General features: G+C 50.8%; 1 protein-coding gene across 1 annotated transcript in view; it reads left to right on the plus strand.

Moving 5' to 3' along the window:
• LOC309375524 (maestro heat-like repeat family member 5) overlaps positions 1-8,484 on the plus strand; it is a 48,433-nt gene extending 39,949 nt beyond the window's left edge. The window contains exons 15-16 of the mRNA XM_081921315.1: positions 7,028-7,175; positions 7,486-8,484. Of these exons, the coding sequence (XP_081777441.1) occupies positions 7,028-7,117 (90 nt within the window). The 3' untranslated portion in view covers positions 7,118-7,175; positions 7,486-8,484. The remainder of the gene's footprint in view (positions 1-7,027; positions 7,176-7,485) is intronic.
• Positions 8,485-22,418: the final 13,934 nt, after the last annotated feature.

The following is a 22,418-nucleotide window of genomic DNA, read 5'->3' on the forward strand; positions in this document are numbered from 1 at the left end:
TGAAGATACCAGCCAAAGACTTGGAAAATTAGAAAAAGAGGTAAGACCACTCTGTAAACAAGTGGGTGAACACCAGACCTATCTCTCTATGATAGAACTGCGGAACAGGGAGATTAATTTAAGGATAAGGTCGGTACCAGAAGTGGAAGAAGGCAACTTAGCTGAGTTTCTGACCAAAGAATTCTCCAAGTTTTGGAACCTAGACGAAAAATACTTCAAAATCGTATCAGCCTTTAGGCTTGAAAGAAAGAGAGGCCCAGAGACTGTCTGATAATTTTGAGATCAAAGGAGGAAAGGGACAAGATTTTGGGCCTGCACTACGGAAAATCACTGGACATTTCGGACAAAAGAATTGAGATTTACAAGGATATTCCTAAACAACTGCTGGACCTTAGATCTGAATATTTGGAACTAGTAAGGCTGTTGAGGAGCAACTCAATCATCTTCAGGTGGGATTTTCCTCAAGGATTATCTTTCACCTTTAGAGGGAAGAAGATTAAAATCAGAACACCGGAAGACAGAGACAAGTTTCTGACTGCATACGGAGAGGACCTGGCAAAAGGAATTGATTCTCCTTTTGGGCCTGGAGCACCGGCGGCACCTGCACCCTTGGAACCTGAAGACCCAGCGAACAAAGCACCACCCCCAGAAAAATAACCAGATCTATTCAGGATGTCCCTGCAACTCTTGAGTTGGAATATTAATGGCTGTAACATTCCGGAAAAAAGGAAAAAAATATTTCACATATTAAAAAAAGAACAATTGGACATTATTTGCTTGCAAGAAACACATATGACTAGGCTCCACAGGAAAATATTAATAAACAAAAGACTTGGTCAGGAATTTATCTCTTCGGACAAAGTAAAGAAAAGAGGGGTGGTGATTTATGTAAAAGAGAGCCTGTCACCTAAATTCTTATTTAAAGATGAACATGGAAGAATTTTGGCAATTTAGATACAACATCAAGGAGAGAAGCTTCTGATATTAGGAATCTATGCACCAAACGAAGGGAAATCCGAGTTTTACAAGAAGTTGCATGAGACTATGCTGGATTATCTGGACTATGACAACATCATTATGATGGGAGATATGAATGGGGTCGCTTCAACCAACATGGATAAGTCACAAAATCAAAATGTTACAAAAGATGGCAGATTACCAAAAACCTTTTTTGAAATGACAGACAATATGGACTTGATTGACATCTGGAGGACAAAGAACCCCTTGGGAAGAGAGGGAACATTCTTCTCTGAAGCCCAACTGACTTGGACAAGAATCGACCAAATATGGATATCTAGAGCAGTGTTTCCCAACCTTGGGCCTCCAGATGTTTTTGGCCTACAACTCCCATCATCCCTAGCTAGCAAGACCAGTGGTCAGGGATGATGGGAATTGTAGTTCAAAAACATCTGGAGGCCCAAGGTTGGGAAACACTGATCTAGAGGTCTGGCACCTAAGGCTAGAAAGGTGGAAATCTGCCCAAAGACCTGCTCTGACCATAACGCACTGAAAATGGACATGACACTATTACCAACCGGCTCCTTTAGATGGAAGATGAATGACAATTTGTTTAGAGATCAGGAGATTATTAAGAAGGCCCAAAAAGCCTTAAAGGACTATTTTGAGATAAATTTGAATACTACGGTGGAAAAAAGAATCATTTGGGACGCAAGTAAGGCTGTGATGAGGGGATTCTTGATACAACAGAATGCTGTAAAGAAAAGGACTCAAAATGAGAGGAAAGATAAGATCTTGGAGAAAATTAGAGAATTAGAGAAGTTAAGACTAACCCCGAAGTCACAGTCGATTTTGAGAGAAATTAAACTTCACCAAGCACAATACTCTAAATTGATAAATCAGGAAATAGAGTGGAAGATCAAATTAATGAAACAAAAAACTTTTGAATCGCCAAACAAATGTGGGAAATTGCTAGCTTGGCAGTTGAAGAAGAGACAAAAATTAAACATAGTCACAAATTTAGAGATTGAAGGAAGAAACATTCAGAACCCCGTGGACATCAGAAAATGTTTTCAGAGATATTTAAAAAAATTATACACTCAAGGGCCGCAAGACGAGGACGAGATTAAACAATTTTTGGAAAAAAATGGACTACCTAAATTGTCACAAGAAAATATATCAATCCTGAACTGCAAAATAACACGACAAGAGATTGAACAAGCCATTCAGAACATGCAACTGGGCAAGTCTCCAGGGCCAGATGGGCTGACCTCCAAGTATTATAAGACACTAAAAGACTATTTGATACAACCGTTGATGGAGGTCAGCAATGAAATTATGGAAGGGAAGAAGGCGCCGGAATCGTGGAAGGAAGCCTTTATCACATTGATACCAAAATCGGAAGCTGAAAAGACACAACTTAAGAACTACCGCCCCATCTCCCTTTTAAACGTGGATTACAAAATATTTGCAGATATTTTGGCAAGCAGATTTAAAAAAGTATTAAATGAAGTAATTCATAAGGGCCAGGCAGGTTTTCTCCCAGGAAGACATCTGTTTGCCAATACAAGGAATATAATTGACATTTTGGAACTCTTGCAAACAGAAAAAATACAAAAAATACAAAAGCAGTGTTAATTTTTATAGATGCGGAGAAAGCCTTTGACAACATTTCATGGAAATTTATGAAGGGAAATTTAAAAGAAATGGGAGTGGGACGGGGTTTTGAGAATGGGATTGATGCAATATATTCAGAACAAAAAGCTAAATTGATAGTGAACCATGTGGTTACAGAAGAGTTTAAAATTGAAAAAGGAACACGACAAGGCTGCCCTATTTCCCCTTTGCTATTCATTTCGGTTTTGGAGGTGCTCTTGAATATGATTAGGGGGGACCGGTTGGTGGAAGGAATTCAGGTCGGAGCGAAACAATATAAACTTAAAGCTTTTGCAGATGACCTAGTTTTGACCCTGCAGGAGCCAGAATCTAGTACGAAAAGAGTATTACAACTGATTCAAGACTTTGGTCGGGTGGCGGGATTTAAACTAAATAAACAGAAAACTAAGGTATTGGAAAAAAACTTGACAGATATAGAGTCAGAACAGTTTCAGAGAGAGACAGAATTAAATGTAGTCAAAAAAGTAAAGTACCTAGGGGTGAACATAACAGCAAAAAATCTGAGTCTATTTAAAGACAATTATGAAAAATGTTGGTCAGAAATTAAGAGAGACTTGGATAGTTGGACAAAACTGAAACTTTCTTTGTTAGGCCGAATTGCTGCTATCAAGATGAATGTATTGCCAAAAATGTTGTTCTTGTTTCAGACATTACAGATTGTGGATAAGACAGAGTGCTTCCGGAAGTGGCAGAGAGATATTTCTAAATTTGTCTGGCAGGGCAAAAAGCCCAGAATTAAGTTTAAGATATTAACTGATGCGAAAGAAAGAGGGGGCTTTGCCCTGCCAGACCTAAAGTTATATTATGAGGCAGCAGCTTTTTGCTGGCTCAAAGACTGGCTACTTCTCGAAGACACTGATGTATTGGATTTGGAAGGTTTTAACAATGCTTTTGGTTGGCATGCATACTTATGGTATGATAAAGTTAAGATCAATAAGGCCTTTAAGAACCATATTGTCAGAAAAGCAGTGTTTGCTGTCTGGACAAAGTATAAAGACTTGTTGGAAAACAAAACTCCAAGGTGGCTTTCACCTCTGGAATCTAAGGCCCGAAAAAAACCCAATGTGGAGGTCAAATGGCCAAAGTATTGGGAAATACTAGAAAAAGATGATGACAATTGGAAATTGCAGAGTTTGGAAAAAATGAAGGATAAAGTGCGAGACTGGTTACATTACGCTCAGATTAAAGAAGTTTTCAAAAATGACAAAAAGTTAGGATTCCAGGTGGAGAAATCAAAGCTAGAAACAGAACTGTTAGAACCTAAGACTAAGGTACTTTCAAGAATGTATAACTTGCTGTTGAAATGGAATACACAAGACGAAATGGTTAAATCGGCTATGATAAAGTGGGCACAGGATATTGGGCATAACATTATGTTTGAGGACTGGGAAAGGTTGTGGACCACTGGGCTGAACTTCACTGCATGTAATGCTCTGAAGGAAAATGTAATGAAAATGATATATAGATGGTACATGACCCCAGTTAAACTTGCCAAAATATACCATTTGTCTGACAATAAATGTTGGAAATGTAAAGAAGGTGAAGGAACATTCTTTCACCTCTGGTGGACTTGCCCTAAAGTGAAGGCCTTCTGGGAAATGATATATAATGAGTTGAAAAAGGTATTTAAGTATACCTTTACCAAGAAACCAGAGGCCTTCCTTCTGGGCATGGTCGGTCAGAAGGTGTTAAAGAAGGACCGAACATTTTTTATGTATGCAACAACGGCAGCAAGGATACTTATCGCTAAGAATTGGAAAACCCAAGATCTACCCACACTGGAAGAGTGGCAGATGCAGCTGATGGACTACATGCAACTGGCCGAGATGACTGGCAGAATCCGAGACCTGGGAGAAGAGAGGGTTGAAGAAGATTGGAAGAAATTTAAGATTTATTTACAAAAATATTGTGATTTGGCTGAATGTTAAGAAGGATGCTAGATCATAAATAATTGCTCACCACCAAATTAGATCCGAACTTGACGATAAGTGAGATTAAGGAAAACATAAACCTTTTGGAGAAATGTTAGATGTATTCAAATGAAGGGACATAAGATTGTAAACAAGATGATAATTTACATGAAAAAATCTTTTTAACGATGTAAGTGGGAGCGGGAGACGTGAGGGAGTCCAAAAAAGTGAAGAAATTATGTTATATAAGTAAAGTCGTTTATTATTTATGCATTTGTATTTTAAAAATCTCAATAAACATTTATATAAAAAAAATAAAGCGGGATATCAAATCCAAACTCCTCCTCTTCTTCTTCTTCTTCTTCTTCTTCTTCTTCTTCTTCTTCTTCTTCTTCTTCTTCTTCTTCTATTTCCGTGTCTGTGGCTCGCGCCTCTGTTTCCATCCTGCTGCAGTTCGGCTTCCAAAAATCAACCACCCTGTTTTTCATCTCGCTGTCTGCTTTGGCAGTATTTTAATTACATTATTCCACCCTGTTCATTTCAGTGCAAAGGAAACACAATATGGACAACACTGAGGTCAATTAATAAAACTTTGCTATGATCAAAATGATCACCCTCCCAAAACTAACCTACCTATTCCAGACCCTCCCAATCTGGATTCCCCCAACACAACTCCGCAGATGGCAGAGAAAACTACACTCTTTTATCTTCTCACATAAAAAACCAAAAATAAGCCCCAAATACCTGCACCTCCCCACCTCAGAAGGAGGATGGGGAATCCCCAACATAGAAGCATATTACATTGCCAGCCAAATACTCCATATAATCCTATATATACTAGAAGATGAGACAAAACAATGGGTACACCTAGAGAGGGACATAATTGAAAATACCAACCCCATCCCCACTAATCCCCCTGCCGCACCACCTATTATTCCACCATGCAGCACAAAACCTCCAGATAAAAACCTGGCAAACGAAAGGCTTATATCGCCTAATAGACTTCTGTAAAAATAACAAATCTTTGTCAACACAAGAAATACAAGACAAACTAGAAGACACCCAAATGCCCTGGTTAACACAACACCAATTACATGCCCTCTTAAACAATCCAACAGTAAAATCAGCAGCAACTAGGCCCCTGACAACTTTTGAAAACCTCCTCCTAACAACAAAGGGAAACGGTAAAGGGATGGTATCCGCAATATACAAAATACTACTCCAAAATCCCACAAACCCCCTAGACGCAATCAAAAAACAATGGGAGAATGACATAAGCTATGAGATTAACCCCACTCAATGGATCAGAATGTGGTCTAACCCCCCCTTTAAATCCATATCAACGAAAAGAACTCACTCTGAAACTCACCTACAGGTGGTACCTAAGACCAAGAAAACTAGCGCTAATACGCCCAGGAACCTCACCAAAATGCTGGAGAGGGTGCACCTCCACAGGCGCATACCTCCACATGTGGTGGGAATGCCCCAAAATCCAACTATTCTGGACAACAGCCATACGAGAAATATGTAAAATATCTAAGCAAGTACTAGAGATCACCCCAGAACTGGCCCTACTAAACATCTTCCAAGACAACAATGCCCACTTACACCACAAAGAACTCATAACCCACCTACTTTCAGCAGCCAGAAACAGCATAACCAGACACTGGAGAGACCTGTCAGGAGTAAGCATGGACCAATGGTACCAAATAGTATGGGAAATAGCCCTACTAGAAAAATTAACCAATAAACTGAAACTGACACGGGAACAAACAGAAGAAGACGCCTTTATCCTGGTATGGCTCCCCTTTATCACAAACACAGCCCAAAAAGACAATGACAATAATCCACCAACAGCATACAAATCAATATGGCTAACCTAATCCAAAACACCCACCCACCCCACTCTCACACGAAAACAAAGATCACCACAGCCAATCACAAACAAACAACCACACCCTAGGCCAACCCCAACCTCTCTCACCACCAAAGGAACACAAGTGAACAGCAGAGAACCGGCACGAGTAACGCTGACATCAAACCCTACATACATTAAGCCAAATAGAAACAGGTTCACCACACTTTCTCATCCTGGTCTTCTTTTATCTTCTTCCAGCTGCCTATGGTCGTGAAGGAGATTTACAGCCATCTCCACCAGATCCCCGACACCCGCACTAAGGAAGAGACGCTTTCGGCTATTGTCAGCCTAGCCACCAAGCGCCTGCAGCCGGTCGTAGACAGCCTGTTGGACTGCTCGATGGAGCGTGATGAGTAAGTTTTTGTGATGTGAAAATGGGGAGGGGTAGATTTAAGGGGTTTCTTAATTTATATTTATTTATATTGAATTTCGTACTTGCAAAAAATTGTGCTCCGAGTTGTGGTTTCTTTCTTTGCTAATGTATGTGCAATATAAAGAAAATATCAAAGGCCTGACTTTTTTTAAGAAAAGGAAAAAGGAAAAATTCTGTTTTGAAAAATTGCAGAAGTGCCGCAGCGATCTGGAAGGCGTTGGTCACAGATCTGTATTCCAGCGTCAAGCTGCTGAGACCCCTCCTGAAAAGGCTGCAGGATGAAGACCCCAAAGCGGAAGTCACTTCCAGGCGACGCAGCACTTCTCAAATGCCAATGGCGGTACGAAACCACTCAGTTTCTCTCTCCTGGATTGTTTTGAATGGGAGCTGGATGGGGCTGGGGGCTTCTTGCTGGGAGGGGGGTGCATCTTAATAAGTGGTCCATCCTGTGAGCACCTGCTTTTTATGCAGAAGGGCCCCAGCATCTCCATGTCGGGGAATCCCTCGCCTGAAACCCTGGACAGCCACTGCTAGTCAGTGTAGACAACACTGAGTGTGATGGACCGGGGCTCTGAGGCGTGTCTGAGTCTGAGGTCTTGATCTGACAATGACCTCTGCTGAATGCCATTCTCCTGTCCTTGTCCCTCCAGGCTACCAACGCTCTGTGTCATATCCTGTCGTTCCCTGAGGCTGCAGGTATCCTGAAGAGCAAGTTCCACCACCTGCTGTTTGCACTTAGCACTCGGATCTGTTTTGTCCATGAGGCGAGAAGAAGAGGTTCGAGGGCGACAAGTCTAATCCCGGAGCCCTCTTCGCATCTCGATCCGCTGACGTAAGGGACCTGCTAATGCATTTGGGGGGGGGGCCCTCCCTTCTCTCTCTGACCCATAGCGGTGATGGCTCAGCCCTCCCCCAAGAGATAGGCTTCATTTGGACATGGAGGTTCTGCTTAGGTTAGATAGCTAGGAGACCCAGGCTTCCCCAACCCCTGTGCTCTTCAGTCGCTTTGGACCACAACTCCCACCAGCCCCAGCCAGCACAACTGGACTGAAGATGGGAGTTGTAGCCCAAAACATCTGAAGGACCCTAGGATGGGAGAGGATGTTGGAGACTCTCCCGCACGATGGGCTGATTTGGGTGTGGTGGCCTCACGTGTCATGAAACCTTAAGTCTCCATCACAGCCGAAAGGTTGCCGCTTGTGCTGGAAACATGTGGGAGGCTGCAGGGGGTGATGGTTGGGGTTGGACTGCAAGATGTCAAGGACCTAAAACTCCCCAGATGAACCTACCCAGACCTTGCGCTCATCATCGGAAGCCCCTCTTCACGTGCCTCCTCCACACAAGAAGGGGCCTTTTCTGTGGTGGCTCCCCATTAGTGGGTTGCTCTCCCCAGGGAGGCTTGCCTGGTGCCTTTAGATGCCAGGCAAAAATGGTCCTCTTCAATCAGGCCATTGGCTGATTAACCTCCTATGCCCTTTCAACTGTGTTTGTTGGAGGGAGAGGAGTTATTGGTTTGCTTTGGTTCTTGTTTTTATTCTCTATTTTGTGCTTTTTAACTTGCATTTTTATGTTGTGAACTGCCCGGAGATCTACGGGTGAAGGGCAGTATACAAATTTTTAAAATATAATATTCTTAATTCCTTCACTTGACTCAGGACCGCTGTGCAGGCCCTGAAACAACTGATTGGGCGTGTTGAATACCTTGACGATTTTGAGGTTTTGGGGTTGCAAAGCTGCTGGGATATGCTGTCAAGTCCAGAAAGCTTTTTCAACGGCATTCGTCTTCTGGCAAGGTAAGAAGTTGAAAAGGACTGGCAGGTGAGGCATGAAGAGCAAGGCCTGCTTTCTGGGGAAATGGGGATAAACTTCTTATTTATTTCAGAAAATGTACCATATTGTTCACTCTATAAGACGCAATTTTCCCCTCCTAAAAAGTAAGGGGAAATGTGTGTGCGTCTTATGGAGCGAATGCAGGCGGGAGGCTCTGCTCAGCGTTCAAGTAACCTGGTGGTGGTTGTTGTTGTGCAGGAACGCTGAGCCAGCTTCAGGCTTGTGAATCCTTTGTCTCTTACTCTTATGTTTCAGGACCTTGTTCACCTCCTCAACAGAACAGTACAAGAGGATTGCCCGATTGGCACGGGAATATATGTGCTGTCAAAACAATAAGAAGAGAGCCATCGGCATGGCGTTTTACTTGGAGGTAGGAACTGGAAACAGGGAATGCCTGTTCTAATGTTTCTAATGGTTTCTTTATTCCTCGCAATTTAACTGTCAAATGTTCTTTAGCATTTACACATTTTTTATTTAATTGTACAACTTCAGCTGCATTCACTGCTATCATGTCTAATATATATGGACAATATTTTTTTGATAGAAGATGAATGTATACATAATAAAAGATGCACTTACAGTGGCTTTGCTCCAACTTAGGGGATGTCCGACTCTGATACAGACACTTCCATGACCTAGCGCGCAAGTTACTGCAGGCAGCAATCATACAGGTATTCCGTTAATGGATGGACAAGTCTTCACCTTTGGAAGGCTAAGATTTTTCTTAAAATTACATTTTTATATGTACTATTGGAAACACCTGAAAGCTGGTATAAGTTCATATGTATTTATTTTTGCCTGCTTTAAAGATTGATTTTTGTGTGTCTGCTGGTTTATTATATATCTTTTTTTCTCTTTGTTCCGCTATGTATCGGGGTGGGGAGACTAAATAATAATAATAATAATAATAATAATAATAATAATAATAATAATTTGCTCGTCCAAATAACCTTTTTTCATTTATTTATTGAGGCCACTAAGTCTTTGAACTGAAGAGATTTCTCCAGTTTCAAGCCTCATCTCATGCTCTTTATGAGCCAGGTCCAAACCCTCCTGCAGTTCAGACCCAGCTTAGGATGTGTTTGGTTCAGCATGATTCCAACCAGCTCATACTCCTTCCTTCCCTTTCCCACCAAAATGTACCTGACTGTGAGAGCAGAGGCAAATTAGATTGGGAGGGCCATGCCCAGCCCTAGAGGTTGGAATGCGGGATCCAGGCCCACCAGAAACCAGCGGAGAACTCCATAGTTCCAAATGGAAGCACCAGTCTAGCTTCTGCTGCGGCCAGATTGGGATGAGGGGTCATGCGTGGCTGGGTGCTTCTTGCTGGAGACCATTGAACTGAAGTGAGCTGCTTTGGGGGCCAACCTGAATCAATCCCAAAATACCGGTAACCCGTTCAAGAGGTGCGTTTTAGAAACTGAGCTCACACTCCAACTGTAAAACCATGACATTATATGCTTATGAAATATGTGATATTTGTTGTCTGATAAGGGGGGGGCGGCAGCTCTGTACCTTCCATGGGTCACAACAAGCCTGGGGGTCAAAACAAGGCACCACCTTCTCAGGTGAATATCAGGCTTGAGGACATAAATGTTGCTTGACTTTATCTGGTGTCACTTAGGCTCTGACGGTGAGACCACCTGTGCTGCTGCCTCTACCTATTCTGGCTGTCAAAGCCTCGACGACCTGCGCTGCTGCCTATGCCTCTTCTGGCTGTCAAAGCCCCAACGACCTGTGCTGCTGCCTGTGCCTCTTCTGGCTGTCAAAGCCTCGACAACCTGCGCTGCTGCCTCCGCCTCTTCTGGCTGTCAAAGACTCGACGACCTGTGCTGCTGCCTATGCCTCTTCTGGCTGTCAAAGCCTCGACAACCTGCGCAGCTGCCTTCGTCTCTTTGGGCTGTCAAAGCCTCGACGACCTGCGCTGCCGCCGCCACCTCTTCTGGCTGTCAAAACCACAATGACCTGCGCTGCTACCACTGCCCTGTATGGCTGTCAAAGGCTCGACGACCTGCGCTGCTGCCGCTGACCCTTATGGCTGTCAAAGCCTCGACGATATGTGCTGCTGCCTCTTCCTCTTCTGGCTATCAAAGCCTCGATGACCTGTGCTGCTGCCTATGCCTCTTCTGGCTGTCAAAGACTCGACGACCTGTGCTGCTGCCTATGCCTCTACTGGCTGTCAAAGCCTCGATAACCTGTGCTGTTGCCTCCGCCTCTTCTGGCTGTCAAAGCCTCGACGACCTGCGCTGCTGCTGTAGCCCCTTCTGGCTGTCAAAGCCTCGACGATCTTCGCTGCTGCCTCTTCCTCTTCTGGCTATCAAAGCCTCGATGACCTGTGCTGCTGCCTATTCCTCTTCTGGCTGTCAAAGCCTCGACGATCTGCACTGCTGCCTCCGCCTCTTCTGGCTGTCAAAGCCTTGACGACCTGTGCTGCTGCCTATGTCTCTTCTGGCTGTCAAAGCCTCGGCGACCTGCGCTGCTGCCACGCCTCTTCTGGCTGTCAAAACCACAATGACCTGCGCTGCGGCTGCTGACAATTATGGCTGTCAAAGCCTTGACGATATGCGCTGCTGCCTCCACCTCTTCTGGCTGTCAGAGCCTCGATGACCTGTGCTGCTGCCTATGCCTCTTCTGGCTGTCAAAACCAGAATGACCTGTGCTGCTGCCACTGCCCTGTATGGCTTTCAAAGACTCGACAACCTGCGCTGCTGCCTCCGCCTCTTCTGGCTGTCAAAGCCTCGACGACCTGCGCTGCTGCCGCAGCCCCTTCTGGCTGTCAAAGCCTCGACGATCTGCGCTGCTGCCTCTTCCTCTTCTGGCTATCAAAGCCTCGATGACCTGTGCTGCTGCCTATTCCTCTTCTGGCTGTCAAAGCCTCGACGACCTGCGCTGCTGCTGCCGCCTCTTCTGGCTGTCAAAGCCTCGATGACCTGCGCTGCTGCCTCCACCTCTTCTGTCTGTCAAAGCCTCGATGACCTGCGCTGCTGCCTCCACCTCTTCTGGCTTTCAAAGCCTCGACGACCTGCGCTGCTTCCGCCGCTTCTTCTGGATGTCAAAACCACAATGACCTGCGAGTGCTGCCGCTGAGCCTTATGGCTGTCAAAGCCTCGATGATATGCGCTGCTGCCTCCGCCTCTTCTGGCTGTCAAAGCCTTGACGACCTGTGCTGCTGCCTATGCCTCTTCTGGCTGTCAAAGCCTCGACGACCTGCGCTGCTGCCGCCGCCTCTTCTGGCTGTCAAAACCACAATGACCTGCGCTGCTGCCGCTGCCCTGTATGGCTGTCAAAGACTCGACGACCTGCACTGCTGCCGCTGACCATTATGGCTGTCAAAGCCTTGACGATATGCGCTGCTACCTCCACCTCTTCTGGCTGTCAAAGCCTCGATGACCTGTGCTGCTGCCTATGCCTCTTCTGGCTGTCAAAACCACAATGACCTGCGCTGCTGCCACTTCCCTGTATGGCTTTGAAAGACTCGACAACCTGCGCTGCTGCCGCTGACCCTTATGGCTGTCAAAGCCTCGACGATATCCGCTGCTGCCTCTTCCTTTTCTGGCTGTCAAAGCCTTGATGACCTGCGCTGCTGCCCCCGCCTCTTCTGGTTGTCAAAACCACAATGACCTGTGCTGCTGCCGCTGCCCTGTATGGCTGTCAAAGACTTGACGACCTGCACTGCTGCCGCTGACCCTTATGGCTGTCAAAGCCTCGACAATATGCGCTGCTGCCTCCGCCTCTTCTGGCTGTCAAAGCCTCAACAATCCGCGCTGCTTCCGCCGCTTCTTCTGGCTGTCAAAACCACAATGACCTGTGCTGCTGCCGCTGCCCTGTATGGCTGTCAAAGACTCGACGACCTGCGCTGCTGCCGCTGACCCTTATGGCTGTCAAAGCCTCGATGATATGCGCTGCTGCCTCCACCTCTTCTGGCTGTCAAAGGCTCGATGACCTGTGCTGCTGCCGCTACCCCTTATGGCTGTCAAAGCCTCGATGATATGTGCTGCTGCCTCTTCCTTTTCTGGCTGTCAAAGCCTTGATGACCTGCGCTGCTGCCTCCACCTCTTCTGGCTGTCAAAGCCTCGACGACCTGCGCTGCTTCCGCCGCTTCCTCTGGCTGTCAAAACCACAATGACCTGCGAGTGCTGCCACTGACCCTTATGGCTGTCAAAGCCTCGATGATATGCGCTGCTGCCTCTTCCTTTTCTGGCTGTCAAAGCCTTGATGACCTGTGCTGCTGCCTCCGCCTCTTCTGGCTGTCAAAGCCTCGACGACCTGCGCTGCTGCCGCAGCCCCTTCTGGCTGTCAAAACCACAATGTCCTGCGAGTGCTGCCGCTGACCCTTATGGCTGTCAAAGCCTCGATGATATGCGCTGCTGCCTCCACCTCTTCTGTCTGTCAAAGCCTCGATGACCTGAGCTGCTGCCTCCACCTCTTCTGGCTTTCAAAGCCTCGACGACCTGCGCTGCTTCCACCGCTTCTTCTGGCTGTCAAAACCACAATGTCCTGCGAGTGCTGCCGCTGACCCTTATGGCTGTCAAAGCCTCGATGATATGCGCTGCTGCCTCCGCCTCTTCTGGCTGTCAAAGCCTTGACGACCTGTGCTGCTGCCTATGCCTCTTCTGGCTGTCAAAGTCTCAACGACCTGCGCTGCTGCTGCCGCCTCTTCTGGCTGTCAAAACCACAATGACCTGCGCTGCTGCCGCTGCTCTGTATGGCTGTCAAAGACTCGACGACTTGCACTGCTGCCGCTGACCATTATGGCTGTCAAAGCCTTGACGATATGCGCTGCTGCCTCCACCTCTTCTGGCTGTCAAAGCCTCGATGACCTGTGCTGCTGCCTATGCCTCTTCTGGCTGTCAAAACCACAATGACCTGCGCTGCTGCCACTACCCGGTATGGCTTTGAAAGACTCGACAACCTGCGCTGCTGCCGCTGACCCTTATGGCTGTCAAAGCCTCAACGATATGCGCTGCTGCCTCTTCCTTTTCTGGCTGTCAAAGCCTTGATGACCTGCGCTGCTGCCCCCGCCTCTTCTGGCTGTCAAAACCACAATCACCTGTGCTGCTGCCCCTGCCCTGTATGGCTGTCAAAGACTCGACGACCTGCGCTGCTGCCGCTGAACCTTATGGCTGTCAAAGCCTCGACGATATGCGCTGGTGCCTCCACCTCTTCTGGCTGTCAAAGCCTCGATGACCTGTGCTGCTGCCGCTACCCCTTCTGGCTGTCAAAGCCTCGACAACCCGCGCTGCTGCTTCCACCTCTTCTGGCTGTCAAAGCCTCAACGACCTGCGCTACTGCCTCCACCTCTTCTGGCTGTCAAAGCCTCGACGACCTGCGCTGCTTCCGCTGCTTGCTCTGGCTGTCAAAACCACAATGACCTGCGAGTGCTGCCGCTGACCCTTATGGCTGTCAAAGCCTCGATGATATGCGCTGCTGCCTCTTCCTTTTCTGGCTGTCAAAGCCTTGATGACCTGCGCTGCTGCCTCCGCCTCTTCTGGCTGTCAAAGCCTCAACGACCTGCGCTGCTGCCTCCGCCTCTTCTGGCTGTCAAAACCACAATGACCTGTGCTGCTGTCTCTGCCCTGTATGGCTGTCAAGACTCGACGACCCGCGCTGCTGCCTCCACCTCTTCTGGCTGTCAAAACCACAATGACCTGTGCTGCTGTCGCTGCCCTGTATGGCTGTCAAAGACTCAACGACCCGCGCTGCTGCCTCCCCTCTTCTGGCTGTCAAAACCACAATGACCTGTGCTGCTGTCGCTGCCGTGTATGGCTGTAAAAGACTCGACGACCCGTGCTGCTGCCTCCACCTCTTCTGGCTGTCAAAACCACAAAGACCTGCGCTGCTGCCGCTGACCCTTATGGCTGTCAAAGCCTCAATGATATGCGCTGCTGCCTATGCGTCTTCTGGCTGTCAAAGCCTTGATGACCTGCGCTGCTCCCTCCGCCTCTTCTGGCTGTCAAAGCCTTGACGACCTGCGCTGCTGCCTCCGCCTCTTCTGGCTGTCAAAACCACAATGACCTGTACTGCTGTCGCTGCCCTGTATGGCTGTCAAAGACTCGACGACCCGCGCTGCTGCCTCCACCTCTTCTGGCTGTCAAAACCACACTGACCTGCGCTGCTGCCGCTGACCCTTATGGCTGTCAAAGCCTCGACGATAAGTGCTGCTGCCTCCGCCTCTTCTGGCTGTCAAAGCCTCTACGACCCGCGCTGCTGCCTCCACCTCTTCTGGCTGTCAAAGCCTCGACGACCCGCGCTGCTGCCTCCACCTCTTCTGGCTGTCAAAACCACACTGACCTGCGCTGCTGCCGCTGACCCTTATGGCTGTCAAAGCCTCGACGATAAGTGCTGCTGCCTCCGCCTCTTCTGGCTGTCAAAGCCTCAACAACCCGCGCTGCTTCCGCCGCTTCTTCTGGCTGTCAAAACCACAATGACCTGTGCTGCTGCCGCTGCCCTGTATGGCTGTCAAAGACTCGACGACCTGCGCTACTGCCGCTGACCCTTATGGCTGTCAAAGCCTCGATGATATGCGCTGCTGCCTCCACCTCTTCTGGCTATCAAAGGCTCGACGACCTGTGCTGCTGCCGCTGACCATTATGGCTGTCAAAGCCTCGACGATATCCGCTGCTGCCTCTTCCTTTTCTGGCTGTCAAAGCCTTGATGACCTGCGCTGCTGCCCCCGCCTCTTCTGGTTGTCAAAACCACAATGACCTGTGCTGCTGACGCTGCCCTGTATGGCTGTCAAAGACTCGACGACCTGCACTGCTGCCGCTGACCCTTATGCCTGTCAAAGCCTCGACAATATACGCTGCTGCCTCCGCCTCTTCTGGCTGTCAAAGCCTCAACGATCCGCGCTGCTTCCGCCGCTTCTTCTGGCTGTCAAAACCAGAGTGACCTGTGCTGCTGCCGCTGCCCTGTATGGCTGTCAAAGACTCGATGATATGTGCTGCTGCCTCTTCCTTTTCTGGCTGTCAAAGCCTTGATGACCTGTGCTGCTGCCTCCGCCTCTTCTGGCTGTCAAAGCCTCGACGACATGCGCTGCTGCCGCAGCCCCTTCTGGCTGTCAAAGCCTTGACGATCTGCGCTGCTGCCTCTTCCTCTTCTGGCTATCAAAGCCTCGATGACCTGTTCTGCTGCCTATTCCTCTTCTGGCTGTCAAAGCCTCGACGATCTGCACTGCTGCCTCCGCCTCTTCTGGCAAAGCCTTGACGACCTGTGCTGCTGCCTCCGCCTCTTCTGGCTGTCAAAGCCTAGACGACCTGCGCTGCTGCCGCAGCCCCTTCTGGCTGTCAAAGCCTCGACGATCTACGCTGCTGCCTATTCCTCTTCTGGCTGTCAAAGCCTCGACGACCTGCGCTGCTGCCGCCGCCTCTTCTGGCTGTCAAAGCCTCGACAACCCGCACTGCTACCTCCACCTCTTCTGTCTGTCAAAGCCTCGATGACCTGCGCTGCTGCCTCCACCTCTTCTGGCTTTCAAAGCCTCGACGACCTGCGCTGCTGCCGCCGCCTCTTCTGGCTGTCAAAACCACAATGACCTGCGCTGCTGCCGCTGCCCTGTATGGCTGTCAAAGACTCGACGACCTGCACTGCTGCCGCTGACCATTATGGCTGTCAAAGCCTTGACGATATGCGCTGCTGCCTCCACCTCTTCTGGCTGTCAAAGCCTCGATGACCTGTGCTGCTGCCTATGCCTCTTCTGGCTGTCAAAACCACAATGACCTGCGCTGCTGCCACTGCCCTGTATGGCTTTGAAAGACTCGACAACCTGCGCTGCTGCTGCTGACCCTTATGGCTGTCAAAGCCTCGACGATATGCGCTGCTGCCTCTTCCTTTTCTGGCTGTCAAAGCCTTGATGACCTGCGCTGTAGCCCCCGCCTCTTCTGGCTGTCAAAACCACAATCACCTGTGCTGCTGCCACTGCGCTGTATGGCTGTCAAAGCCTCGACGATATCCGCTGCTGCCTCCACCTCTTCTGGCTGTCAAAGCCTCGATGACCTGTGCTGCTGCCGCTACCCCTTCTGGCTGTCAAAGCCTCGACAACCCGCGCTGCTGCTTCCACCTCTTCTGGCTGTCAAGGCCTCGACGACCTGCGCTGCTGCCTCCACCTCTTCTGGCTGTCAAAGCCTCGACGACCTGCGCTCCTTCCGCCGCTTCCTCTGGCTGTCAAAACCACAATGACCTGCGAGTGCTGCCGCTGACCCTTATGGCTGTCAAAGCCTCGATGATATGCGCTGCTGCCTCTTCCTTTTCTGGCTGTCAAAGCCTTGATGACCTGCGCTGCTGCCTCCGCCTCTTCTGGCTTCAAAGCCTCAACGACCTGCGCTGCTGCCTCCGCCTCTTCTGGCTGTCAAAACCACAATGACCTGTGCTGCTGTCTCTGCCCTGTATGGCTGTCAAAGACTCGACGACCCGCGCTGCTGCCTCCACCTCTTCTGGCTGTCAAAACCACAATGACCTGTGCTGCTGTCGCTGCCCTGTATGGCTGTCAAAGACTCGACGACCCGCGCTGCTGCCTCCTCCTCCTCTGGCTGTCAAAACCACAATGACCTGTTCTGCTGTCGCTGCCGTGTATGGCTGTCAAAGACTCGACGACCCGCGCTGCTGCCTCCACCTCTTCTGGCTGTCAAAACCACAATGACCTGCGCTGCTGCCGCTGACCCTTATGGCTGTCAAAGCCTCAATGATATGCGCTGCTGCCTATGCCTCTTCTGGCTGTCAAAGCCTTGATGACCTGCGCTGCGACCTCCGCCTCTTCTGGCTGTCAAAGCCTTGACGACCTGCGCTGCTGCCTCCGCCTCTTCTGGCTGTCAAAACCACAATGCCCTGTACTGCTGTCGCTGCCCTGTATGGCTGTCAAAGACTCGACGACCCGCGCTGCTGCCTCCACCTCTTCTGGCTGTCAAAACCACACTGACCTGCGCTGCTGCCGCTGACCCTTATGGCTGTCAAAGCCTCGACGATAAGTGCTGCTGCCTCCGCCTCTTCTGGCTGTCAAAGCCTCTACGACCCGCGCTGCTGCCTCCACCTCTTCTGGCTGTCAAAGCCTCGACGACCTGCGCTGCATACGCCGCTTCTTCTGGCTGTCAAAACCACAATGACCTGCGCTGCTGCCGCTGATCCTTATGGCTATCAAAGCCTCGATGATATGCGCTGCTGCCTCTTCCTTTTCTGGCTGTCAAAGCCTTGATGACCTGCGCTGCTGCCTCCGCCTCTTCTGGCTGTCAAAGCCTCGACAACCTGTGCTGCTGCCGCAGCCCCTTCTGGCTGTCAAAGCCTCGACGATCTGTGCTGCTGCCTCTTCCTCTTCTGGCTATCAAAATATCGATGACCTGTGCTGCTGCCTCTTCCTTTTCTGGCTGTCAAAGCGTTGATGACCTGCGCTACTGCCTCCGCCTCTTCTGGCTCTCAAAGCCTCGACGACCTGTGCTGCTGCCTATGCCTCTTCTGGCTGTCAAAGCCTTGACGACCTGTGCTGCTGCCTATGCCTCTTCTGGCTGTCAAAGCCTCGACGACCTGCGCTGCTGCCTCCGCCTCTTCTGGCTGTCGAAGCCTCGACGACCTGCGCTGCTGCCGCAGCCCCTTCTGGCTGTCAAAGCCTCGACGATCTGTGCTGCTGCCTCTTCCTCTTCTGGCTATCAAAGTCTCGATGACCTGTGCTGCTGCCTATTCCTCTTCTGGCTGTGAAAGCTTCGGCGATATGCGCTGCTGCCTCCGCCTCTTCTGGCTGTCAAAGCCTCGACGACCCGCGCTGCTGCTTCCACCTCTTCTGGCTGTCAAAGCCTCGACGACCTGCGCTGCTTCCGCCACTTCTTCTGGCTTTCAAAACCACAATGACCTGCGCTGCTGCCGCTGACACTTATAGCTGTCAAAGCCTCGATTATATGCGCTGCTGCCTCTTCCTTTTCTGGCTGTCAAAGCCTTGATGACCTGCGCTGCTGCCTCCGCCTCTTCTGGCTGTCAAAGCCGCGACAACCTGCGCTGCTGCCTCCACCTCTTCTGGCTGTCAAAACCACAATGACCTGCGCTGCTGCCGCTGACGCTTATGGCTGTCAAAGCCTCGATGATATGTGCTGCTGCCTCTTCCTTTTCTGGCTGTCAAAGCCTTGATGACCTGCGCTACTGCCTCCGCCTCTTCTAGCTGTCAAAGCCTCGACGACCTGTGCTGCTGCCTATGCCTCTTCTGGCTGTCAAAGCCTTGACGACCTGTGCTGCTGCCTATGCCTCTTCTGGCTGTCAAAGCCTCGACGACCTGCGCTGCTGCCGCCGCCTCTTCTGGCTGTCAAAGCCTCGACGACCTGCGCTGCTGCCGCCGCCTCTTCTGGCTGTCAAAACGACAATGACCTGTGCTGCTGTCGCTGCCCTGTATGGCTGTCAAAGACTCGACGACCCGCGCTGCTGCCTCCACCTCTTCTGCCTGTCAAAACCACAATGACCTGCGCTGCTGCCGCTGACCCTTATGGCTGTCTAAGCCTCGATGATATGTGCTGCTGCCTCTTCCTTTTCTGGCTGTCAAAGCCTTGATGACCTGCGCTGCTACCTCCGCCTCTTCTGGCTGTCAAAGCCTTGACAACCTGCGCTGCTGCCTCCGCCTGTTCCGGCTATCAAAACCACAATGCCCTGTACTGCTGCTACTGCCCTGTATAGCTTTGAAAGACTCGACAACCTGCGCTGCTGCCGCTGACCCTTATGGCTGTCAAAGCCTTGACGATATGCGCTGCTGCCTCCACCTCTTCTGGCTGTCAAAGCCTTGATGACCTGCGCTGCTGCCCCCGCCTCTTCTGGCTGTCAAAACCACAATGACCTGTGCTGCTGCCGATGCCCTGTATGGCTGTCAAAGACTCAACGACCTGCGCTGCTGCCGCTGACCCTTATGGCTGTCAAAGCCTTGACGATATGCGCTGCTGCCTCCACCTCTTCTGGCTGTCAAAGCCTCGATGACCTGTGCTGCTGCCGCTACCCCTTCTGGCTGTCAAAGCCTCGACAACCCGTGCTGCACCCTCCACCTCTTCTGGCTGTCAAAGCCTCGACGACCTGCGCTGCTGCCTCCACCTCTTCTGGCTGTCAAAGCCTCGATGACCTGCGCTGCTTTCGCCGCTTCTTCTGGCTGTCAAAACCACAATGACCTGCGAGTTCTCCCGCTGACCCTTATGGCTGTCAAAGCCTCGATGATATGTGCTGCTGCCTCCGCCTCTTCTGGCTGTCAAAACCACAATGACCTGTGCTGCTGTAGCTGCCCTGTATGGCTTTGAAAGGCTCGACAACCTGCGCTGCTGCCGCTGACCTTTATGGCTGTCAAAGCCTCGACGATATGCGCTGCTGCCTCTTCCTTTTCTAGCTATCAAAGCCTTGATGACCCGCACTGCTGCCTCCGGCCCTTCTGGCTGTCAAAACCACAATGACCTGTGCTGCTGTCGCTGCCATGTATGGTTGTCAAAGACTCGACGACCCGTGCTGCTGCCTCCACCTCTTCTGGCTGTCAAAACCACAATGACCTGCGCTGCTGCCGCTGACCCTTATGGCTGTCAAAGCCTCGATGATATGCGCTGCTGCCTCTTCCTTTTCTGGCTGGCAAAGCCTCGACAACCTGCGCTGCTGCCTATGCCTCTTCTGGCTGTCAAAGCCTCGACAACCTGTGCTGCTACCTCCGCCTCTTCTGGCTGTCAAAGCCTCGACGACCTACGCTGCTGCCGCAGCCCCTTCTGGCTGTCAAAGCCTCGACGATCTGCGCTGCTGCCTCTTCCTCTTCTGGCTATCAAAGCCTCGATGACCTGTGCTGCTGCCTATTCCTCTTCTGGCTGTCAAAGCCTCGACTATCTGCGCTGCTGCCTCCGCCTCTTCTGGCTGTCAAAGCCTTGACGACCTGTGCTGCTGCCTCCGCCTCTTCTGGCTGTCAAAGCCTTGACGACCTGCGCTGCTGCCGCCGCCTCTTCTGGCTGTCAAAACCACAATGACCTGTGCTGCTGTCGCTGCCCTGTATGGCTGTCAAAGACTCGACGACCCGCGCTGCTGCCTCCACCTATTCTGGCTGTCAAAACCACAATGACCAGCGCTGCTGCCGCTGACCCTTATTGCTGTCAAAGCCTCGATGATATGTGCTGCTGCCTCTTCCTTTTCTGGCTGTCAAAGCCTTGATGACCTGCGCTACTGCCTCCGCCTCTTCTGGCTGTCAAAGCCTCAACTACCTGTGCTGCTGCCTATGCCTCTTCTGGCTGTCAAAGCCTCGACAACCTGCGCTGCTTCCTCCGCCTCTCCTGGCTGTCAAAGCCTCGACGACCTGCGCTGCCGCCGCAGCCCCTTCTGGCTGTCAAAGCCTCGACGATCTGTGCTGCTGCCTCTTCCTCTTCTGGCTATCAAAGCCTCGATGACCTGTGCTGCTGCCTATTCCTCTTCTGGCTGTGAAAGCTTCGGCGATATGCGCTGCTTCCTCCGCCTCTTCTGGCTGTCAAAGCCTCGACGACCCGCGCTGCTGCTTCCACCTCTTCTGGCTGTCAAAGCCTCGACGACCTGCGCTGTTTCCGCCGCTTCTTCTGGCTGTCAAAACCACAATGACCTGCGCTGCTGCCGCTGACCCTTATGGCTGTCAAAGCCTCGATTATATGCGCTGCTGCCTCTTCCTTTTCTGGCTGTCAAAGCCTTGATGACCTGCGCTGCTGCCTCCGCCTCTTCTGGCTGTCAAAGCCTCGACGACCTGCGCTGCTGCCTCCACCTCTTCTGGCTGTCAAAGCCTTGATGACCTGCGCTGCTGCCTCCACCTCTTCTGGCTGTCAAAACCACAATGACCTGCGCTGCTGCCGCTGACCCTTATGGCTGTCAAAGCCTCGATGATATGTGCTGCTGCCTCTTCCTTTTCTGGCTGTCAAAGCCTTGATGACCTGCACTACTGCCTCCGCCTCTTCTGGCTGTCAAAGCCTCGACGACCTGTGCTGCTGCCTATGCCTCTTCTGGCTGTCAAAGCCTCGACAACCTGCGCTGCTGCCTCCGCCTCTTCTGGCTGTCAAAGCCTCGACGACCTGCACTGCTGCCTCCGCCTCTTCTGGCTGTCAAAACCACAATGCCCTGTACTGCTGTCGCTGCCCTGTATGGCTGTCAAAGACTCGACGACCCGCGCTGCTGCCTCCACCTCTTCTGGCTGTCAAAACCACAATGACCTCCGCTGCTGCCGCTGACCCTTATGGCTGTCAAAGCCTCAATGATATGCGCTGCTGCCTCTTCCTTTTCTGGCTGTGAAAGCCTTGATGACCTGTGCTGCTGCCTCCGCCTCTTCTGACTGTCAAAGCCTCGACGACCTGCGCTGCTGCCTCCGCCTCTTCTGGCTGTCAAAACCACAATGACCTGTGCTGCTGTCGCTGCCCTGTATGGCTGTCAAAGACTCAACGACCTGCGCTGCTGCCGCTGACCCTTATGGCTGTCAAAGCCTCAACAATATGCGCTGCTGCCTCTTCCTTTTCTGGCTGTCAAAGCCTTGATGACCTGCGCTACTGCCTCCGTCTTTCTGGCTGTCAAAGGCTCGATGATCTGCACTGCTGCCTCTGCCTCCTCTGGCTGTCAAAGCCTCGATGACCAGGCCTGCTGCCTCCGCCTCTTCTGGCTGTCAAAGCCTCGATGACCAGCCCTGCTGCCTCCACCTCTTCTGGCTGTCAAAGCCTCGATGACCTGTGCTGCTGCCGCTACCCCTTCTGGCTGTCAAAGCCTCGACAACCCGCGCTGCACCCTCCACCTCTTCTGGCTGTCAAAGCCTCGACGACCTGCGCTGCTGCCT

Source organism: Podarcis melisellensis (assembly GCF_964234715.1).
Source record: "Podarcis melisellensis genome assembly, chromosome: 8".
In the NCBI taxonomy this organism is placed as follows: Eukaryota; Metazoa; Chordata; class Lepidosauria; order Squamata; family Lacertidae; genus Podarcis; species Podarcis melisellensis.